Here is a 19,340-nt window from a genome sequence, read left to right on the forward strand (position 1 = left end):
AATTTATGCAAATGAAAATCAGCACTAACTGTTCTCCCCTTGTTATACTTTGGATTTTTTTCCAGACAAAACAATCACACTCTGCAAGGGAGGGGGTGGGAAGAGTTGGGGAACTAAGTTTTTTTTTTTTTTTTTTTTTTTTTTTTTTTTTTTAATAAAAGACATTACTCCAGCTCGAGTTTTTATTTTTTGTTGTTGTTGTTATGAGGGTATACTATTTTTTTTATTTGGGGGGAATTTCTTCCCCCTCCTTTTTTTTTTTTTTTTTTATTTTTTTTTTATTAAGAAAGTAGATCTGTTTGCAGAGGCGCTATCACGTTTCATCAGGCCACCTGAGACGGCTTTTGAAAGCGTGTACTGTGAAATTCATAGCAGTAATTTAGACAAAATCCTCACTGTATATTAATGAAAGACGGCCCCATGGCACCGTTCCTATCCTCCCCATTCAGTGTAAACAAAACCACGAGACTCACTCGGTTTTTGAGCCTGATCCAAGCAAAATCGGCTGGAAAGGAAAACATGGGGTTCTGGCACTGACTATTCAAACGTCTGCACCTGGAGATCTCAGATTTATTCAATGAAATCTGTGTTAGATCTTTTATATATGTAAAAAAAAAAGGGAAAAATAAACCTTTGGAGGACGCATGGGAACAAAAAAAAATCGTTATGTTTAGGGTTGCATTACCATTGCCCTTCGGATCCGTATACTTCTCATTAATGGTTTTTTCTAAAGCTACCTAAGATGGTATCTTTTTACCGTGCGAGCCAGAGCTGGACAGAGTCCTAAGTAAATCCTGCCAGGCTGCAGTAGAGGCTCGGAGCCCGCCAGCGCTGCCCACCGGCCCCGGGCGCGCCGTCCGCGCCGTCCGCGCCGCGGGCGGGGGGCGGCTCGCTGCGTCCCGGGGCGAAGCGATGCCCGGGCAGCGGGTGGGGGGAGCCGGAGGGGCCGGGGCGGGCTGCCGCGCTCCGCATTTTGATGCAAACGTCCCGCCTTTCCCCCTCGGCGGGCACACGCGCTGTCGGAGCGGCACGCTGTGGAAACGCGTGCGGCGGGGCACGCGTGGACGGCGCGCCACGGCCGCGGTCGTTAGCAGCGCTGCGTCCCCTGAATGTCCGAATTGTGCTGTTTCGCTGGAAATCCCCGAGGAGCGTTCAATTTGCCCTTGTTTTTGTTGCCACTTTCTCTTTTTTCTTGGTTCACTGAGGTTGCCTGTGTGCAGCGTTTCCGCTTGGTCGCATCCCTCCCTCTCTCTCTCTCGCCTTCCCCCGCCCCCCTTAACTCTTTCCGCTGGACGAGAAATAATAAAACGTTTCATGCGATGGGGCCGGCTTCCTGCGAGAGACCACAGCTTCTCGCAGGGCAAACACGGCTCCCGGCTCCCCCCTGCCTCCCCCGCCGACGGGGCGGCCCCGGCGGCGAGGGGCCCGGGCGCCCCGAGCCGGGCTGAGGGGCGGGCGGGCCGGACGGACGGACGGACGGACGGGGACCCGCCATTCCCGCTCCGGGGGCTGGGAGCCTCCGGGGCAAACGGACGGAGGAGGGGCGCAGGGGGGAGGAAACTCCGGTGCCGACGGGGCGTGCAGCCGCGGAGCTGGAGGGGGGGGGAGGAGGGTGAAAGGGGGGGCGCAATGAAATCAAAAGTGCAATGTCCGCCCCCGCCCGTTCGGGCGCTATTGTTGTTGTTGTTGTTATTGTCTCCCCCCCTCTCGCGCGCGCGCGCACACGCGCGCACACGCGCACCGCGGCCGCCGCTCGGCCCCGGCCCGGGTTGCGGCGCGCCGGGATAACTCCGGGATTTACGCGCCGCGCGTGAAGAGTTAAGACGCGCGCGGAGGAGGGACGGGCCGGGGGAGGGCGCGGGAGGGGGCGGCGGGCGGGGGCGGGGCCGAGCGCCGTCTCCGACGCCACTGCGCCTAAATTAAAAAGCAGCCAATCGGAACGGCCGGAAGGGGGGGCGGGCGGCGGGGGCCGGCGGCGGCGGCGCTGCCCGTCACGCCGCGGGCAGCCAATGGGCGGCGGCGGCGGCGGCGCGCGGCTCCGGCGGCGGCGGGGCGCGGGTGGTGGCGGTGCGCGGCGGCGGCGGCGGCGGGCAGACGGCGGCTTGGCCCCGCGCGGCGAGGGAGGGCGGGACGGCGCGAGCGCGGGCGCGGGCGCGGGCGCGGGCGCGGGCACGGCCCGGGCGCGGGAGGCGGGGAGAGCCGAGCGGCGGGGACTCCGGCACCGCCAGTGCGCACTGCGAGCCCGGCAGCCCAACTTCCCCGCTGGAGTGAGTGTATAAAGGATACCATATATGCACACACACATACGCACACCTCGCCAAGCGCGGCACTCCTCCTCCACCTCCTCCCTCAACCAACTGCTGGAATTAAAATAAAAAGCAAAACAAACACCAAAAAAAAGAGAGAGACAGAGAGCGGGAGAGAGAGAGAGAGAGAGAAACAATTCGCGAGGTAACGAGAAATTTCAACTTTTTGATATTTTTTCTTTTTCTTGACTTTTTTTTTTTTCAACCGCCTAAAGGAAAGGTAGGGAGAAAAAATGTCTTATGCAGACTGTGACTCTAGCAAGAAGGCTCCGAGAGGACTCTTGTTTCAAAGGGGACAAAGTGCTCCAGCAACAGCACAACTTTGAGAAATGCATCATCACCACCATCACCACCATCATCATCACAGGAAGTTTTCTTAGGACACCAACAAAACTTGCAAATAAAAGAGCAAAAGGAGACCCGGGAGCCGAGGAGAGAGAAAGAGAGAGAGAGAGCGAAAAGGAAAATATACCCACACACAAAGCCTTAAAGGACGAAGAAAAGGAAAAGTTTCGCTCTGAGAGGGGAAGGCTGTGAGGTGGAGATGTACTCCTAGGGGAGCGGAGGGGAGAAGGACCGGGGGCTTTTTGATCCCCCCTCCCCTTTTTCGCTTTTTAGCCTTTGTTTGGTTTCCTCCCAGCGAGCAGCAAACTCGGGCGAGAAAGCGGCGGAGGAAGGAAAGCAAAAAAATATACGTGTTATTTTTGTTTTCTTCTCGGGGAAAAAAAAAAAAAAAACAAGAAGGAAAAGGAAGGAAAAGCGGGCGCGGACGATCGGCGGAGAGCCCGGCCGCGGAGCGCGGCGCAGCGCAGCGGAGGCAGGAGGCGCGGAGCACCGCGCGCCGCGGAGCGCTCGCAGGTGAAGCCCGCGCCCGGCGCCCGGCGGCGAGGCTGGGAAGGCGGCGGCGGCGGCGGCGGCGCGGGCGGCGGCCGCCCCGGCCCCGGCAGCGGCAGCGGCAGCGGCGGCGGCTCCGGCAGCGCCGGGCGCGGGCGCTCGCGGCGGCGCGGCGGCAGCGGCGGCCCCGGCCCCGGCGGCGGCCCCGGCGGCGGCCCCGGCGGCGCGGCGGCGGCGGCGGGCGGCGGGCGGCGGGCGCGGGATGGCCGCGGCCACCTCTAACCCTTACCTCCCCGGCAACGGCATCCTCTCGGCCGGCTCCATCGTGCACTCGGACTCGGGCGGCGGCGGCGGCGGCGGCGGCGGCGGAGGCGGCGGCATGCAGCCCGGCAGCGTGGCCGTCACCTCGGTGGCGGGCGGCTACCGCGGCGACCCGGCGGCCAAGATGGTCCAGAGCGACTTCATGCCGGGCGCCATGGCCGCCAGCAACGGCGGCCATATGCTGAGCCATGCCCACCAGTGGGTGACAGCCCTGCCCCACGCCGCCGCCGCCGCCGCCGCCGCCGCCGCCGCCGCCGCCGAGGCCGGCTCGCCGTGGTCCGGCAGCCCCGTGGGCATGACGGGCAGCCCCCAGCAGCCGCCGCCGCCGCCCGACGTCAAGGGCAGCGGCGGGCGCGACGACCTGCACTCGGGCACGGCGCTGCACCACCGGCCGCCCCACCTGGGCCCCCCGCACCAGGGGCACCCGGCGGCCTGGGGGGCCACCACGGCCGCCCACCTGCCCTCCATGGCCGGCGGGCAGCAGCAGCAGCAGTCGCTCATCTACTCGCAGCCCGGGGGCTTCACGGTGAACGGCATGCTGAGCCCCCCCCCCGGCGGGCAGAGCCTGGTGCACCCGGGGCTGGTGCGCGGCGACACGCCGGAGCTGGGCGAGCACCCCGGCCACCACCACCACCACCACCACCAGCACCCGCACCACCCGCCGCACCACGGCGCCGTCAACAGCCACGACCCGCACTCGGACGAGGACACGCCGACCTCCGACGACCTGGAGCAGTTCGCCAAGCAGTTCAAGCAGCGGCGGATAAAGCTGGGCTTCACCCAGGCCGACGTAGGCTTGGCCCTGGGCACCCTCTACGGCAACGTCTTCTCGCAGACCACCATCTGCCGCTTCGAGGCCCTGCAGCTCAGCTTCAAGAACATGTGCAAGCTGAAGCCTTTGTTGAACAAGTGGCTGGAGGAAGCCGACTCCTCCACGGGCAGCCCCACCAGCATCGACAAGATCGCCGCCCAGGGCAGGAAGAGGAAGAAGAGGACCTCTATCGAGGTGAGTGTCAAGGGGGCCTTGGAGAGCCACTTTCTGAAATGCCCCAAGCCCTCCGCCCAGGAGATTACGAACCTAGCGGACAGCCTGCAGCTGGAGAAGGAGGTGGTCAGGGTTTGGTTTTGCAATCGGAGGCAGAAAGAGAAAAGGATGACCCCCCCGGGGATCCAGCAGCAGACCCCCGACGATGTCTACTCCCAGGTCGGCACCGTGAACTCCGACACGCCGCCCCCTCACCACGGACTGCAGACGAGCGTGCAGTGAGAGGCGCGGCAGCAGGGGGGCAGCGGGGCCAGCGGGGCCGGCACCGCCGCCGGCACCGGCTCCGGCTCCGGCACCGCCGCCAGCTCCGGCTCCGGCAGCGCCGCGCACACGCTCGCGCTCACACACACACACACACACGCGAGCGCGCGCGCGCACACACACACACACACACACACACACGAGATCTAGGCTCGTTCAGACTGCTTGTGTTTATATATATATGGATAGACGCGTGCATCTATATATATATACATATAAGAGCGATACCGATAGGGAGCGGTGGAGAAGGGCGATCCGAGCGATAGCGTTTAATACTGTGTTGGGGAAACGGGGTGGAGATGCGTAATGCACCAAAACTGCAGATGTGTCCGGGGGTTGTCTGTGGGAAGAGGGGGTGGTTGGGTGTTTTTGTTTCTGGTTTTGTTTTTTTATTATTATTATTAGTATTTTTTTTTATTTTTATTCTCCGAATTAGCCCCCTCTTGCAGCGGTGAACAGCACTGATGTCTGCACCTTTTCTCTCCCCTCCTCCCCCCGGCTCTCTCCCCCCTATCCCCCAAAGGGCTCTCTTCTATGAATCACAAAAACTTTTTTCTCCTTTCCCTCTCTCTCTCTTTTTTTTCTTTTGAATGGGAGCGATCCAAAAAAAAAAAAGGGGGGGGGGGGAAGCAGAAGCAAATGAATCTGGTTAATCACAGGGTGCCTGCTGCATTCCAGCACCCTGTTTTTCTTGGCCAAACCATACAATTTTGGTGCACGGTAGACATCCACTCTGAAAACATGCATATCTATATATCTCTGTATTCTGCAAAATGAAAAGGGCCACTTTCTCCCCCCCCCCCCCCCCCCAGGAAAAGGAATATGCATACAGCACTAAAAACAAGCAGACTGCATAGGGAAGCAAATACATATATATATATTTATCTATATATATAGGTATAGCTATAGAACAAAATATGGAAATAAATGCCCGCACACCGAAAGCCGACCCTGAGGAGAAAGGGGGGAGGGACAGATACCGGGGAGGGGGGGAGAAGGAGAGGTTGTTGGTCCCTAAAGTTCGAGCTCTGTAGAAGGACTTTGCATGAATTAAGGGAACCAGCGAGAGAAAGGGAAATAATTTAGGGCTGTCAAAGTCCTGCTCCTGACGGCTGCCAATCATCACGGAAGAGTCATAAAAAAATCCACTGCTAATATTTTTTTTATTAATATTTTTATTTTTTATTTCTGGACTGATTCAGATAAAGGGATTTAGAAGGACTGAGCATCTGCAGCTGCACTTATCTGAACTTCTCCTCTCCTAAATCCGTTGCCAACTTTGATTGAATGGGTGCTGTGGATGTGATTATATAATACTGCCATTTCCAAGCAGTGTTTTTGGTAGGTTTTAATAAACAGACTTTTCAAAAAGACGGCAATATAGAATTGTTAGATCCGTTGTTGATCTAAAAAAATTTGCTTTATATTTTCATTAAATGACTTCTTTTAATATTTTATTCAGAATACCTATGAACTGCTGCAAAACGGTAATTTATTTTTTCCCCAGATCTTGTATTACGTGTTTTTTTCAGACGAGCACAAATCAAAATGAAATGAAAATATGGACAGTTGTTAGGTAATAAGGGTATCTTTTGATGTGATAATTTGATTGTAATTTAATTTGAGTAGTGATTCCGTAAGAGCTGATTGAGAAAATAAATTTGTTAGAATGAAATAGTCTGTGTCTGATGCATAAACATTGTGTCGAAAAAAGTTCTCTGAAGGAAATGCTGCAAATACTGAAGGGATAGAATTAATGAAGTACGACCTGCTTTCTGTACGCCACTTGTGGTCCCTGGAAATGCAGCGGTCCAGTATTCATGCTGTTAGCTTAGCACAATGCTCACTCCCTATCGGTCCGTATCCAGAGCAAATTTCCATAGCGTTTTGCACCGATACAGGGACCCCGTGTCATGGGAAAGTAAGGCAAGATTAGAGATAATAAAAGACCGCATTCTCCAAGGTTGTATCATTTTAATTTGGGATCGCACTTCAGTGCAGGAGATGTCTGAGCGTACGAACTGATAATTAATGGCCGATACCGAAAGCAGTGATGTTTCGAAAAGTTCAGTCTTGTTGTCGCTCTTTTCAAACTACGGATTGGGGAGGGGGGGATGTTGAACTATAAATTATTTTGACGCATTTTATGTCTGTATAAATATTTGTATTTAATTTATCTTTATAATTTAAGGAGAAGGTACTTTTTTCCCCCGAGAAGGTGATATAGAAATACTACTTTCCGCATCCTACGTACGGTCCACACAGCTCTCCATTTCTGTTGTTGCTGTTGTTGCTGCTGTTGCTGTTGTTTTAGGCTTTCTCTGTGGGGTGTGAATTGGTGTAGCGTAGTTTTTTCCTTCACTCTGCGATAGCGCTGCCATACCTTCTTTGCAAACAAATGTGAGTGTTAGTAATGTTGGAGATGCCAATAGATGCACTAGCTAGGCTGTCATATTTGTCTGCTGAATTTATTGCAATATACAGACGAGTGAATGACCGTTTCAACTCTCTTCATTTTGAACTGGGGACGTTGTGGGAACTAGATAGTTGCATCTAACGCCTCAACCCGCCCCCACTAATAGCGTACTGGAGAATAAGATTTTCTTTTATGATCCGTCTAGTCCGTGGCTTCTTGCTCACCCTCCTCTCCCTCTCCCCCCCCCCCCCGCATCCTCCCCTCCCTCCTCTTCTTGCTTCTCTATGTGATATCGACGCAGGGGTTAAAACCCCAGAAAACTGCTGTAGAAACAACAAACATTTCTTTCTTTTAGATAGGCCCGGTGTCACTTCCATAAATCAAACCCACCCCCATAGCCGTGTACGGGGATGCATTATTTTAGCGCCAGATCGTAGTAAATATCACCGTCGTTTTGATTTGTGAAATCAGAAAGGCCAGGCTAACACGGAAGAAGGGGCTGGGGGGGGGGGGAGGAAAAGGGAAAGAAAAAAGAAAATCCGAAAGGATAAAAGACGTTATGTCTCTTGGTGGTTTTAAGCAAGAGCTTCTCGCTAATTTTGCAGTTTGGAAAGGGTAAAGGTTTCATCGATTTGGCCCCATGCAGGAGAAATCGGAGAATGGACTTCCAGGTTAGAAGCAGTGGGTTTGTTTTTATGTGGTGGACACTATTAACACGTGAGGTGGAATCCTATTTTTCACACATGAAGGGCAGTGGTTTATTAGACATGGAGAAGGTCTATTTAAATTTCTTAGTGGTATTTGGTTACTGGATTTGGATGGCAACAAAGAGCTAACATTAGGCTTCACACTGTTTTCTATTAAAAGGCAACCTTTGCGGTTTTCTGTGTCAGAAAAGCTGTTTTTTAGGCTAGAGGAGTAGCATTTGGTTGTAAAATGCGCCCATTCTGTGTACTTATTATGCACAAAAAGTGAGGCCATGGTCGCTCCCCCTCCTCCCCGAGAAACTGAATCCTTTGAATGTATTTAGGAATTTCAGGGTTGTGAGTGTATGAGATAACTAGAGGTAGATAATAATTGAGAGGTTTTGCGTTGAGGGTTATATTGTTACACGTGTAAATAATGAAAATATTGTTATATATCGCCAGATCTCTTAATGAATTTAGTAATTGTATTCATTTATAATATCAGTGTTCTGTGCTTGGTAACTGAGTCGGCACCATTTTCCTTGTTTGTTTTTTTTTTTTCTTTTTTTCTTTTTTTTTCCTTCCCTACCTAAAGGAAAGCCAAATGTTTTACAAACTTATGTTTGGTCAGTCTGGGTAATCCCGAGATGTGATTATTTATAGTTTACATTTTCATATCCTGCGGTCCCTACTACGCCCTAGTCTTCTCACTCACATGCCATCCTTCCCCCGTCTAGTCTGTATACAATAAATCATTTTCAGATGTATTTAAAATAGTCATCTCACTGCTGTTGATCCGCATATTTTCCGGAATTTAGCAAAGAGTTTTACCTTGGTTTATAAACACAGCGGTTCATATCTGAAGTGATCTTTAAAAAATCCTTATGCTTTAATGTAGTGACTCGTGTTTGCACATTACAATGCTCATAACTTGTTTTGTATGAATGGTTTTAAATGGAACGTTTAGAGAATAATTGGTTCTAATATGAAATGCAGTATATACTATTGATAATTTTATCAATAAGTGTAATATTTTAAATAATTTTAACAATTAAATTTGTTTTTTTAAATTATATATTTGTAAAATATTTATCCTGTTGAAAGCAACAATATATTGTTGTATTTATTCGTTTATTTTTGTAATAAATGATCAACATCTTCAAGCTAAAGAAAAATTGATACTTCTATATATTTATACAGATATACCTTTTTGAAGCGCAGAGATATTTGCTCCAATTTGCATGTAAATATCAAAATGCATCTGTAAGTGACAGGCTTCAGGACAGAACTGTAGGCATGAGCTTCTTCGCCACATGCAGTTTAGTTTGCTTGAGTTCCAGGGTAATTAATCAAACTCTAAAAGGGATGCAACAAGTACTGGCCTTGGATGCAGGCTTGGAATGAATGATTTAGGGATAGGGAGCGATTTTGATAAGACCAGGAATATGGATATTGGAAGGAAATTGGTCTTCCGTAGCTAGACGGATGGATGAAGCGAACAGAGGAGATGCGTATAGGTAGTTACCCCATAAATATTTTCAGTTGCAGTTTGAACTAATTGAATGGGTGCAGTCTTCAATAGGAGGTTTGAAAAAGGAGAAAGAAAAGAAGCGAGCGACCCCGTGGTATCAATGACACAGCAGTAGGGAGCTTTTTTTTTTTTTTTTTTTTTTTTTTGGCTGGCAGTCTTTCGCGAGACAAAAAGCTGCGGGGTTAACCCCGAGCTGCCGCGGCTCCCGTCCTCCCCGGTGCCAAAGGAGCAGCGAAGGCCGCGGGGGCGGCCGCCGGGGCCGCGCCGTCGGGGCCGCGGCGGGGGCGGCGGGCAGCGCCGGTGGCGCTCCCGGAGGCGGCGCGCTCCCGCCGCCCGCGAGGCCGCCCCCGCCGGCGGAGGCAGCGCCAGCCCCGTTGGGACGCGGCGCGGCGCGGCCCGCGGTGCCGGGGGCGCGCCCCGCGCTCGGGAGGCGAGCGGCGGCGGCGGGAGCGAGCCCCGGCCCGGCCCGGCTCGGCCCGGCCCCAGCGGCGGCGGGGAGCCGCGGGCGGGCGGCGCGGCTCCCCGGCGGCAGCTGCTGCGGGTCCCACAAGTTGTTTTCCTCGTGGCGACCATTCAGCAAAACGCACGATCCTTTCTCAAAGATTTAAATTTCGCGGATGAATTACCATACACCGGTTGCTTAGCAACTAAATTCAAGCCGGGCTAAGAATATGCAAGCTTTTTGTATTCTCATTAATAAAAATGCCACTCTGACACAGCAACCTGACTTTGGATCACTGCAACTTCTGTAAAAGCCATTGGAGAATACAAACCGGCTCCTCCATTTAATTACAGATCAGAGTGGCTTGAAATGTGATGTTTTGTTAATCTATCTTCCTAAAAGCGATGTAAAAAATAACGGCTTTTTCAAGAGCACTGGAAAACTACTTTTTTAATGGAGCTGTCTCCTAGTGCTACTGATAGCTGTAAAGTGAAACCTTTCTGAGACACACATTCAAGTATCATTCCCCCCTGCCCCCATTTTCAGTTTGCTGAAATCAGAAAATATTAAGACATTCCGAGCCATAGGAAAAACAAAATTTAATCTGCAGCCGACCACCACAAAAGTGAGGTGAACCTCACTGCAGACAGAGAGGTGGAAAAATTGGAAACTTCAGGGTGCAGCTGATCCCATGTGCAGCCCGCCCTTGCTCTAAAGCAGGAGCCTCTTGCACTGAAATGGCTCCGCTTGGCACAAAGTGAGTGGGGTACTTCGGCTGGGGAAGGCAGGACAGATGCCTTTGGGGACACCTGGTTGCATGCTTGTCTCTGAAATTTATTTCCATGCCTGCTAACATTTGCTTTATGTGGCTGTTAAAACTATGGAGATAAGATCTTGGCGTTGGGTTCTGGCATCATATACCCTATCTTGTATATATGGGAGGATGACCTCATTACAGGAGGATTGTGTGTTTGGATAGGATTATTTATACATAGGCAATACACCTACATATATATCTATATATAAAGATGTGTGTGGATGTATGTGTGTGCATAACATATATATATGTGTGTGTGCTTTTGCGCCTGTGTGTGTCTTTAGCAGTACCCAAAACTTCCCTGCCAGTCCTCAAGTCTCCAGGCAGGGATGACTTGCACGGCAGCGTGTGGAGGAAGAGTGGCCTCCCTCTGAAGGGCAACGCAGCGCAGCGCAGCACAGCGTTTAGGCATGGCAGTCCGCCTAGGCCGCTCTTAGTAATAGCTGGAGCTGTCTCCTTCTGTGTGCTATTGTGTGCCTTCACCTCCCTCGCGGGGAAGGCCGGCTTCGGGACCGGGCACCGGCTACAGGGGCCACCGTCTGTTTTTATTGTTGCCTTGGGGGGGGGGGGGGGGTTGTCGTGGTGCTTTGCAAATAGTAAATGGTTAAACCCAAACTTTCTTCTCCCTCCCTCCTTCCTTTCCCCTTTCCCCTCCGAGAAAGTGCTAAAATCAAGCATGAACAGGGGAAGGGCAGGGGAACTTGGAGCTGTGTCTGAGCAGCACAGGTCAGTGAGGACTCAGGGGGTTGTCCTCCTCCCTCTGCCCCCTCCTTCTCCCTTTCTTTTTTGAGGTTTTCTTTTCTCCCCTGAAAGGGGGAGGAAGCAGGGTGGTTGTGGTTGGCGGGGGGGGGAGGGGGGGAAGAGAGACATTTTCAGAAAGTGAGGTTGTGATGGAGGGAGCTCTCTCTCTCTCAGAGAATTTAGTCTCTACTCAGTTTAAAACATAGTACAGCAGACAAAAAAATCCCATGCAACAAACACCAAGGGAAGAAAGGCAGTGAAGTGAGAACCTGCGAAGACTGCAGCCCTGCTGAAACTCAGGCTCACCCAAAGCTTTAGCAGAGTGTTTTGCTTCCCTTCCCCAATGGTTATAGGAAAAGTATCACAAGGCTACGGCATAAATAATCACATTCCCTTCCATTTTGCATCTCTCTCTCTCTAACAGAGCTGAGATTAAAAGCCAGAATCTGAACACAGCCCTTACAGAGCAGTAGAGCTGTGCCAGTACATATGTTTCCTACTCACATGTTGAAAACTGTACCTTCAAACATAGGCTTGTTTTTGATAGCTTGTGTTTCTTTAACTACAGGGAAAAAAGCTAAACATAACTTTTCTGAATTGTTCCTATTGCGCATCTCGGTTCAGTGAAAAGACAGCATTACTTCAGCTTGATACCTTCAACACAAACAGAGAAGGTTTAGCAAGACAGTCTCACTGATGAGATGGGCATATCAGAGCAAAGATCTTTATTTTGGACTTGGGTTAGATCAAACCAATTTGACACCAGTACTGAATGCCATAAAATATTTGATTTAAGAACAAACTTCCATTCACAGTAATGTGAAGTGGATTTCCACTCCTTGCTATCAAATGTCTGGTCACTGCAAGCTTCCCTATACTGCCTTTCTCGGAAGGCACATGACAGGAGGATTTCTACCTACAGGGGCAGTGGTTTTGGATCAGATGATTGTGCCACGCTCTCCAAAGTCCAGACTCAGTGCATCAGCGGAACTGTTTCTTCCTTGAAAGGAATCTAGGATGGGAAGGGCAAAAAATGCATTAGAAAGGGGGAAACACAGCTGTGGTGGGTTACCCCCATTGCTTGTAGGCCTGCTCTTAAAGATGGTGTCAAGGCACCAAGATAGGTGTGTGAAATGACAAAGACAGGCGCTATTTCTTCCTGAGGTCCATGCCGAGTCGAACGATTGTTGACTGTGTCTTGCGTCCGGGGCCATCCTTTCAAATTAAAATGAATTGATTTAAAAAAGCGGGGACTGACTAATGGGGAACCGCACGGCTGCTATATTTGTGTGCATAAAACCGAAATTTAAACAACTTGAGGCAGTGTGGGATGTATAAATGTTTTATATATAGTAACCTTTTTGTTATTAGTTTTGGAAATGCTTGGTGATATTTCCCTGCCAGTGCTCCATAGAGCTGACTATACAGCATTCAGTGTGCGCTGCCGTGGAGCAGGAACTGTTTGCTCAACAACTCCAGGCTCCATTTCCAACTGGAGTACTAATGTACCCTCCGAGCCAGTCACATAAACCCAGGTAGCCTTATGTATGTAGACCGCTTCACCAAGCAGGAAGTTGAGATACACAAAAAGCAAGTGCATGGTGGTGGTGGGGACTGGAGGGGCTTCTCCTTGTTTCTTTATCCCTCCATGTGTGAATGCTAGTGATAGCCTGAGGAGCAGGGATGTCTGAAGTTGAGCTTTGGTTCATCTCTCCACCTCTCCTCCAAGTCTGAGACATTCCCAATATTTACCAAGTACAAAAGAAGTGAGCACTGCTGGGCGTTGATCATTATTATATTCCTTCCCCGACAGAAAATGGGCTCAGAAAAAGCAGAGCAGAAACTAATCTTTGCAAAGGGGGGAAAATGAAGGGGTGAAGAATTGTGTTGGAGTGACATAAATTTATTTCATCCTCTAGATCTCTCTTGCAAAACAGGGTCCCATCTGCCCGAGTGGGATGTTTCCTAAAGAAATCTAATACCTATTTGCTCCAGAGTCCACACTAAAGCCAGAAAAGATGTGTAAGGTGCAAGGCTCTCCATTTCCCTCTCTTTCTCTCTCTCTCTCTCTCTCTCTCTCTCACACACACACACACGAATCCATACACTCCCCCCCCCTTCCTGAAAGATTAAAACATCCTCTCTCCAGTTCTGCTGTCCTCTCTATTTTATGCAGATCCATACTCACATGTGTACAAAAATTATAGCTCAGTTTGCTGAAATCGCCTAGATTGTCGAGGAAATTAAACTAAACAAGGAGCTGTGTGAAATGTTGAACTTTAAATACCAACCGCTACCTCGAGAAGAAGCAAATGAGTCAATAAACGCTCAGGTTTCTGCTACGTTTAGATTATCGTAATTAAAAGAATTATTTTGTTAGATTTTTTTAACATGGCGAGAATTCCCTCCTGCTCTAATAGAGTGTGTTTGAAAATAATGCTCTTTCCCTCCCTTTTGATTTTGAACTGAAGGCTAGGATTACAGTGTCTTCCATAAGTGTTAACGATGGTTATGGTCATGTTTAATGAATGGTACCTGTATTTCTGTGAACATCAGGCAAGATCACGGTATCATACTCTGTAGCCCAGAAGGGGCATGATCGACTTGAAGAACAAGGGTGCTAGGCTTGGGGGTGACGCTGTTGTTGTTCCGTGGCTTGTTTTTTTTTTGTTTTAGGGTTGTTTCTTTTTATTATCCTGCCTATTCTGTCAAGTCAATACTAGTGCCATAGAGCACGGCTGAGGCCAGAGCTGAGGGAGCCCCGTCATTAACAATAGCATAAACAAAGGCAGGGGACCAGTTACCTTGACATTAGATGCCCGCTTTGTTCTGGAGCCTCCAACTGCATCCTGAAGCCCATACAGGGAAGTATTGCCTTCGGGAATGGCTAATCCACTCCAGCTATTGCCCCAAATCCCCTGGAAAACAAAACAAAACAACCAAAAACAAAGCTGACAACACCCCCGCCGCTCCGTACGGAGCCTGCGAATGGTTTCATCCCCTCCTGCGTTTCCCTGCCTTGCTACTACTACTACTATTATTGTTATTATTATTTACCTGCTCCCTTACAAGCACTCAGTGCTTTAGCCCAGAGCTGCTCCCCAGCTCACGCTGACAGGTTGATGCCCTTAAGCCCTGCGCACCACGGGTCACCCCGGCCCCTTATTTCCCCGCTTGCAGAGAGAAAAAGGCGGCGGGGGCGGGGGTGGAGGGGGTGCAAAACCCTGTGCCATGAGGGGGCGAGGGGGCCTGCGCTGAGCAGCCGGCTGGTGCCCAGGCACCGACCCCTCGGGGGCCGGGGGGGAGGGGGACTGCCCCCCGCCGCTCCGTGCTGCGAGGGAGGAGGAGTGCGTGTGCGTGTGTGCGTGTGTGCGTGCGTGTGCGTGTGCAGGAGGGTGCCTCTATTGTCCTTCCAGCTCTGCCCTTGCCGAGCGGTTTTCCCGACGGAGGGGCCACCTTGCACTGCCCTCCCTCTCTGCTCGGGCTTCCTGGCAGACCCCTCTGCACTCCCTTCACCGGGAAAAAAACAAAAAACAAACAAAAAAAAAAAAAAAAAAAAAAACAAAAAAACCCAAACAAACAAACAAAAAAAAAAAACCAGCCCCGATCAGGATCATCCCACCACCCCATGCTATTCCCCGCCGAAGGAACCTGCACGGTTTGGGAACGTGTCTTTCCTCTTTCCCCTAAAATACGGTTCCCCGTGCTCATTTTTGCCTTCCTCTTCTCCTGTAGCCCGGTGTGAAGGGCCGGGGACAGAGAGACGGATGGAAGCGGCTGTGCTGCCCGCCCCAAAGTTTGCGGGGAGCTGGGGCGACCCCTTCCCTCCCGGCCCCGCTCCGGGGTCAGCTTTTGTTCACGCTGTGCTCCGACGTGTGGAAGTCCAAGCCCCGGGAAGCCTTTGCCTGGCTCTCTAGGAGAAGATGAAGGAGACCTGGTGGCGCAGCCCGAAGTGGACGGGGGCCTTCGGAGACAGATACATCGACTCCGGATGCTGCCAAATCCAGACTCGCAACGTGTGTGTGTGTTTGGGGAGGGGGGATGAAGAAGGTGTTTTGAGCCTAAAATCCTTGCTTCAAATGTTAAGAGGTTCCTCATCAAATGATGCCAAATGATACTGATGTTGAAGGGTGTGGGGGGGAGAAAGAATCTCAAAATCACTGGAAATTTCAGAGCGTTGAAAATAGCACTGAGAAATCCGAAGAATCAGCTCGCATGTGCATTAGAGGAGATTTCCCGGAGCTGCTTGCGAGCAAAGCTAGCGGGAGCCGCCGGCGCTGCCCCGAGGGGAGCCCCGGCCGGCAGTGGGCGCGGCTACGGCCGCGGGCCAGGGACACGGGCTGCAGCCCCCTCGGCGCACCTGCAGCTCCCAGACCCCCGGGGCTGCGGGCTCCTGGCTGAATCACTTGCAAAAGCCACGGCTGGCCCCGGCGAGGCGGCCCAAACGCCGCTCCCCGCCGTGCCCCCGCGGCCGCCGGGCAGGGGGTGAGCCCCTCCGTGTGCAGCGGGCAGGAGCCGAGCTGGGGGCTCGCAGCTGCATGCAAATCCCCGGCAATAATCTCATGCGTGTGTGCTATCCCGGCGACAAAGTGCCTCCACAAAGGCCAGCCCTTTTTTCTTTTTTTCTTTTTCTTTTTCTTTCTCTTTCTTTCTTTCTTTCTTAAGTCCACTTAGGTCTCTCAGCCATGGAAAACAAATGAAAATATGGAGGGAGGGGGAGAAAGTTGGTTCATATGCACGTTTCATGAAATACAGCCTGCTTTTGTGGTAGACGAAAGCCTTTTTTTTTATTATTATTATTATTTCTTTTCCTGCACCTCTGCGAGAACATCACCGCTACCCGCTCCAGCTGGAGGAAACGATTCCACGCGGGATGAGCAGAAAAGAGGTGTCTTACCCACCCGGCCTCCCGCTGGCACCTTATTTGTTCCGTATCCACATGAAAAATGTATTTCTTCCCTAAATTTTCATTGAATCACAACTGTATTCGATATGGGGGTGGGGGAGAAATAAATTTGCACAGTATTTTCTCTTGCAGGTAAAAGGTTTTGTTTTGTTTTGTTTTGTTTTGTTTTGTTTTGTTTTGTTTTCCCTCTCCAGGAAAGGCCTGTTTGCACATACAGAGGTAAGAGTTGTTTGTTTTTTTTTACTTGCTCGTCTTAACCAAAAGAAAAGTCGATAGGACGAGAGGGGAAAAAAAAGAAAAAAAAAAAGAAAAAAAAAAAGAAAAGAAAAGAAAAGAAAAGGGAGAATCTCCGAGAAAGAGATGAAGTAGCAGAAGAGGAAAAAAAAAATCAAATCATAAAAGCCCCCAAAACTTAACAGCCCAATTCCAGAGAGCATGGGAGGGAGTTTAGTTTCTCAATTGCCATTTTGAGGACCGCCAAAAAAAAAAGCTCCATCATATTGAAGGCGAGGTGGTCGTGGAGGGAAAGTTTTGCTTCCACGAAGTGCAAGTCGCTGAGCACAAGCCAGCCCGGCCCGGCAAGGAAAGCGGCGGCTTTCACCCCTCGGGAGAGAGCTGCGATCTGCCGGCAGATCTGTCCTGTCAAGAGCTGCGGCCCCCGGCCCGGACCCTGGGCGCTGCGCAAGAGTTTCCCAAAGTGGCTGCGGTGACGCCCTGCCCCGCTGCTTCCCCGCGGCCCGACCCGGCCCGGCTTGGCCCCGGCCCCGGCCCCGCACGGGCAGGCCGGCAGCAGTGGCGGCACCTCGGCACCCCGCATTTTGCAGCTTGCTTCCTGCTTCTTCCTGTCTTCGGCCCTGCTGCAGCCGGCTGCCCCCTCTCTGCACCCTGGCACGCACGGAGCCCAGCCCAGCTGCTGCTTGCTCCCTCCACCGGCTTTTTTCCCTTCTCTTCTCTTCTCTTCTCTTCTCTTCTCTTCTCTTCTCTTCTCTTCTCTTCTCTTCTCTTCTCTTCTCTTCTCTTCTCTTCTCTTCTCTTCTCTTCTCTTCTCTTTTTCTTTTTCTTTTTCTTTTTCTTTTTCTTTTTCTTTTTCTTTCCCCCTCTTCTCCCCTCCCCTATTCCTCTCCCCAAACACCCCGGGTATGGCCGGGGCCCTCTGGAGAGGGATCAGCACTATTCAGGCCGGGCTGCAAAGCACACTTTAGCCCCGCTGCCCACTGCTGCCGCCTTGTTTCCGCGGCCCCAACAAAACCCAACAAAAGCCCCGAGCAAACACAGCACGACAAGCCCGCGGCCGCTGCCCTCTTCGCAGCGCCAAATCCGCAGGGAGAGCTCCTCTGGGACTTTACTCCAAAGGCGGGGAGCCCCTCGTCTTTACAGCTTTCGCCAGGAGAAACAGGCAGGTTGTCATTAAAGTTGTCCCTCGCACCTTAGGGGTAACCTGATCCGGGCACCGGGACAAAGTCGCGCCGCTCTCCGCGACCCGGCGAAAAACCCCTGGGCAGGGCAAGGGCCGCGGTGCTGGGGGTCGAGGAGGCCTCCCCCCGCGCACACGCCGCCTCCTCTCCCCTTTCTTTGAAACTGTGCTTAAAACAGCAGCTGAAACACAATTAACTGTAACTGATTAACATGGATTAGTTTGGCCTCCAAAGCACTCCAAGTCAATTCAGCAGCCATAATAATAATTAATTCATTAATAAGTACTATTGGTGCGCCATCACTAAAGCCAGGGAAAGTTTTCCTGAGAAGTACAGGTGGCAGGGAGTGTTAAAACAAAAACATTTGCATGCAACTTTTTAACCAGAATGGAAAGCACTTTGGTTTTATTTGGAGACATGTGTCTCACACATTCTCCCCCCCCCCCTTTTTTTTTATATATAAACTATGTAAGAATAAACATTACAGCTCTGGGCTTTTAATTTCTCCAGATGGAATCATAAAGTACCTAGTAGATTTTATATATATATATATATTTGTACTATACAATTGAGGACACATGTCTGCTTTTCCCAGTGAGGACCGAGAAGCAACTTAATTTGAAGGCATAACTACTGAACCACATTTCGAATAACACACTCGAACAAGTTAACTTGAAAAGACAGGAAACCGCTAAGAGCACAGCACTGAAAGTTCCTCCTTCCCACTCGCTCTGCAGAGGAGGATTTGCCCGTCTGACCTTCGCACGGGCTTTGCCGTTTTCTAGCCGGGGCAGAGCGTGCGGGCGCGTCGGCGGGAGCGCGCCCAGCCGCTCTCCCTGCGCGCTCCGCTTCCCCGAGCCTCCGCCGACCAGTGCCGATCCCAGACGCTTCTCCGGACGCTCCCACGGACGTGGCGGACTCGTCCTCGGAGGCCCGGGGTGGTGGTGTGTGTGTGTGGGGGGGGGGGGGGGGGGGGCCGCGGGATCGCAAGAGCCTCCTGCTGCCCCTCTCGCCAGCTGGAAGAAGCGGTTCACTCACGCTCGCGGCGCTCCTCTCCGCTCCGGACACACGCACACACACTCACACACGCAGCACAGCGCTCACGGCGGGGGGGGGGGGGGGGGGGGGAGGGGTGAAGCGGCAGAGACCCGAAACCCACCTAGGAGCTACTTCTCAGAAACACGCGTGCTGGTGGGCTCAAGAGCCCCCAGCCTGGCCGGGAAAAAAGGGGCGGGGGGAGAAAGAAAAAAAAAAGGAAAGAAAATAAAGAAAGAAAAAAAAAGAGGAAAGAAAAAGAAATGGAAAAAAGAAAGAAGAAGAAGAAAAGTACTAGAGCAAGAATTCCTGCCCCAAACTGCGTTACCACTTTTGTTACGGGAATGCACAAAACAGCCTACTCGCTTCCCTAACGAGGTTCAGCACCGCCCTCCCCTGGCGCCCCCGGCTCTGGCTTGCATGTGCCTGGCGCGGTGGCAAGGGGCTGCCCGCTAGGGCCGCCACGGAGGGCGCGTTGCAGTGGGGGCGGCCGGTTCAGCCCAGCAGCCCGCACTCAGGTCCTGCGTGCGAGCCTCCGGCCCCGCGTCATCTGGGCGCTGCAGACAACCCGCGTTAAATATGCA

General features: G+C 51.9%; 1 protein-coding gene across 1 annotated transcript; it reads left to right on the plus strand.

Moving 5' to 3' along the window:
* Positions 1 to 3,402: 3,402 nt before the first annotated feature.
* On the plus strand, positions 3,403 to 4,728 carry POU3F3 (POU class 3 homeobox 3). Its single transcript, XM_062575199.1, has one exon. It carries the CDS (start codon positions 3,403 to 3,405, stop codon positions 4,726 to 4,728), a length of 1,326 nt encoding a protein of 441 aa, XP_062431183.1.
* The last annotated feature ends 14,612 nt before the right edge of the window (positions 4,729 to 19,340 follow it).

The sequence above is a fragment of the Rhea pennata genome, chromosome 1 (genome assembly GCF_028389875.1).
Source record: "Rhea pennata isolate bPtePen1 chromosome 1, bPtePen1.pri, whole genome shotgun sequence".
In the NCBI taxonomy this organism is placed as follows: Eukaryota; Metazoa; Chordata; class Aves; order Rheiformes; family Rheidae; genus Rhea; species Rhea pennata.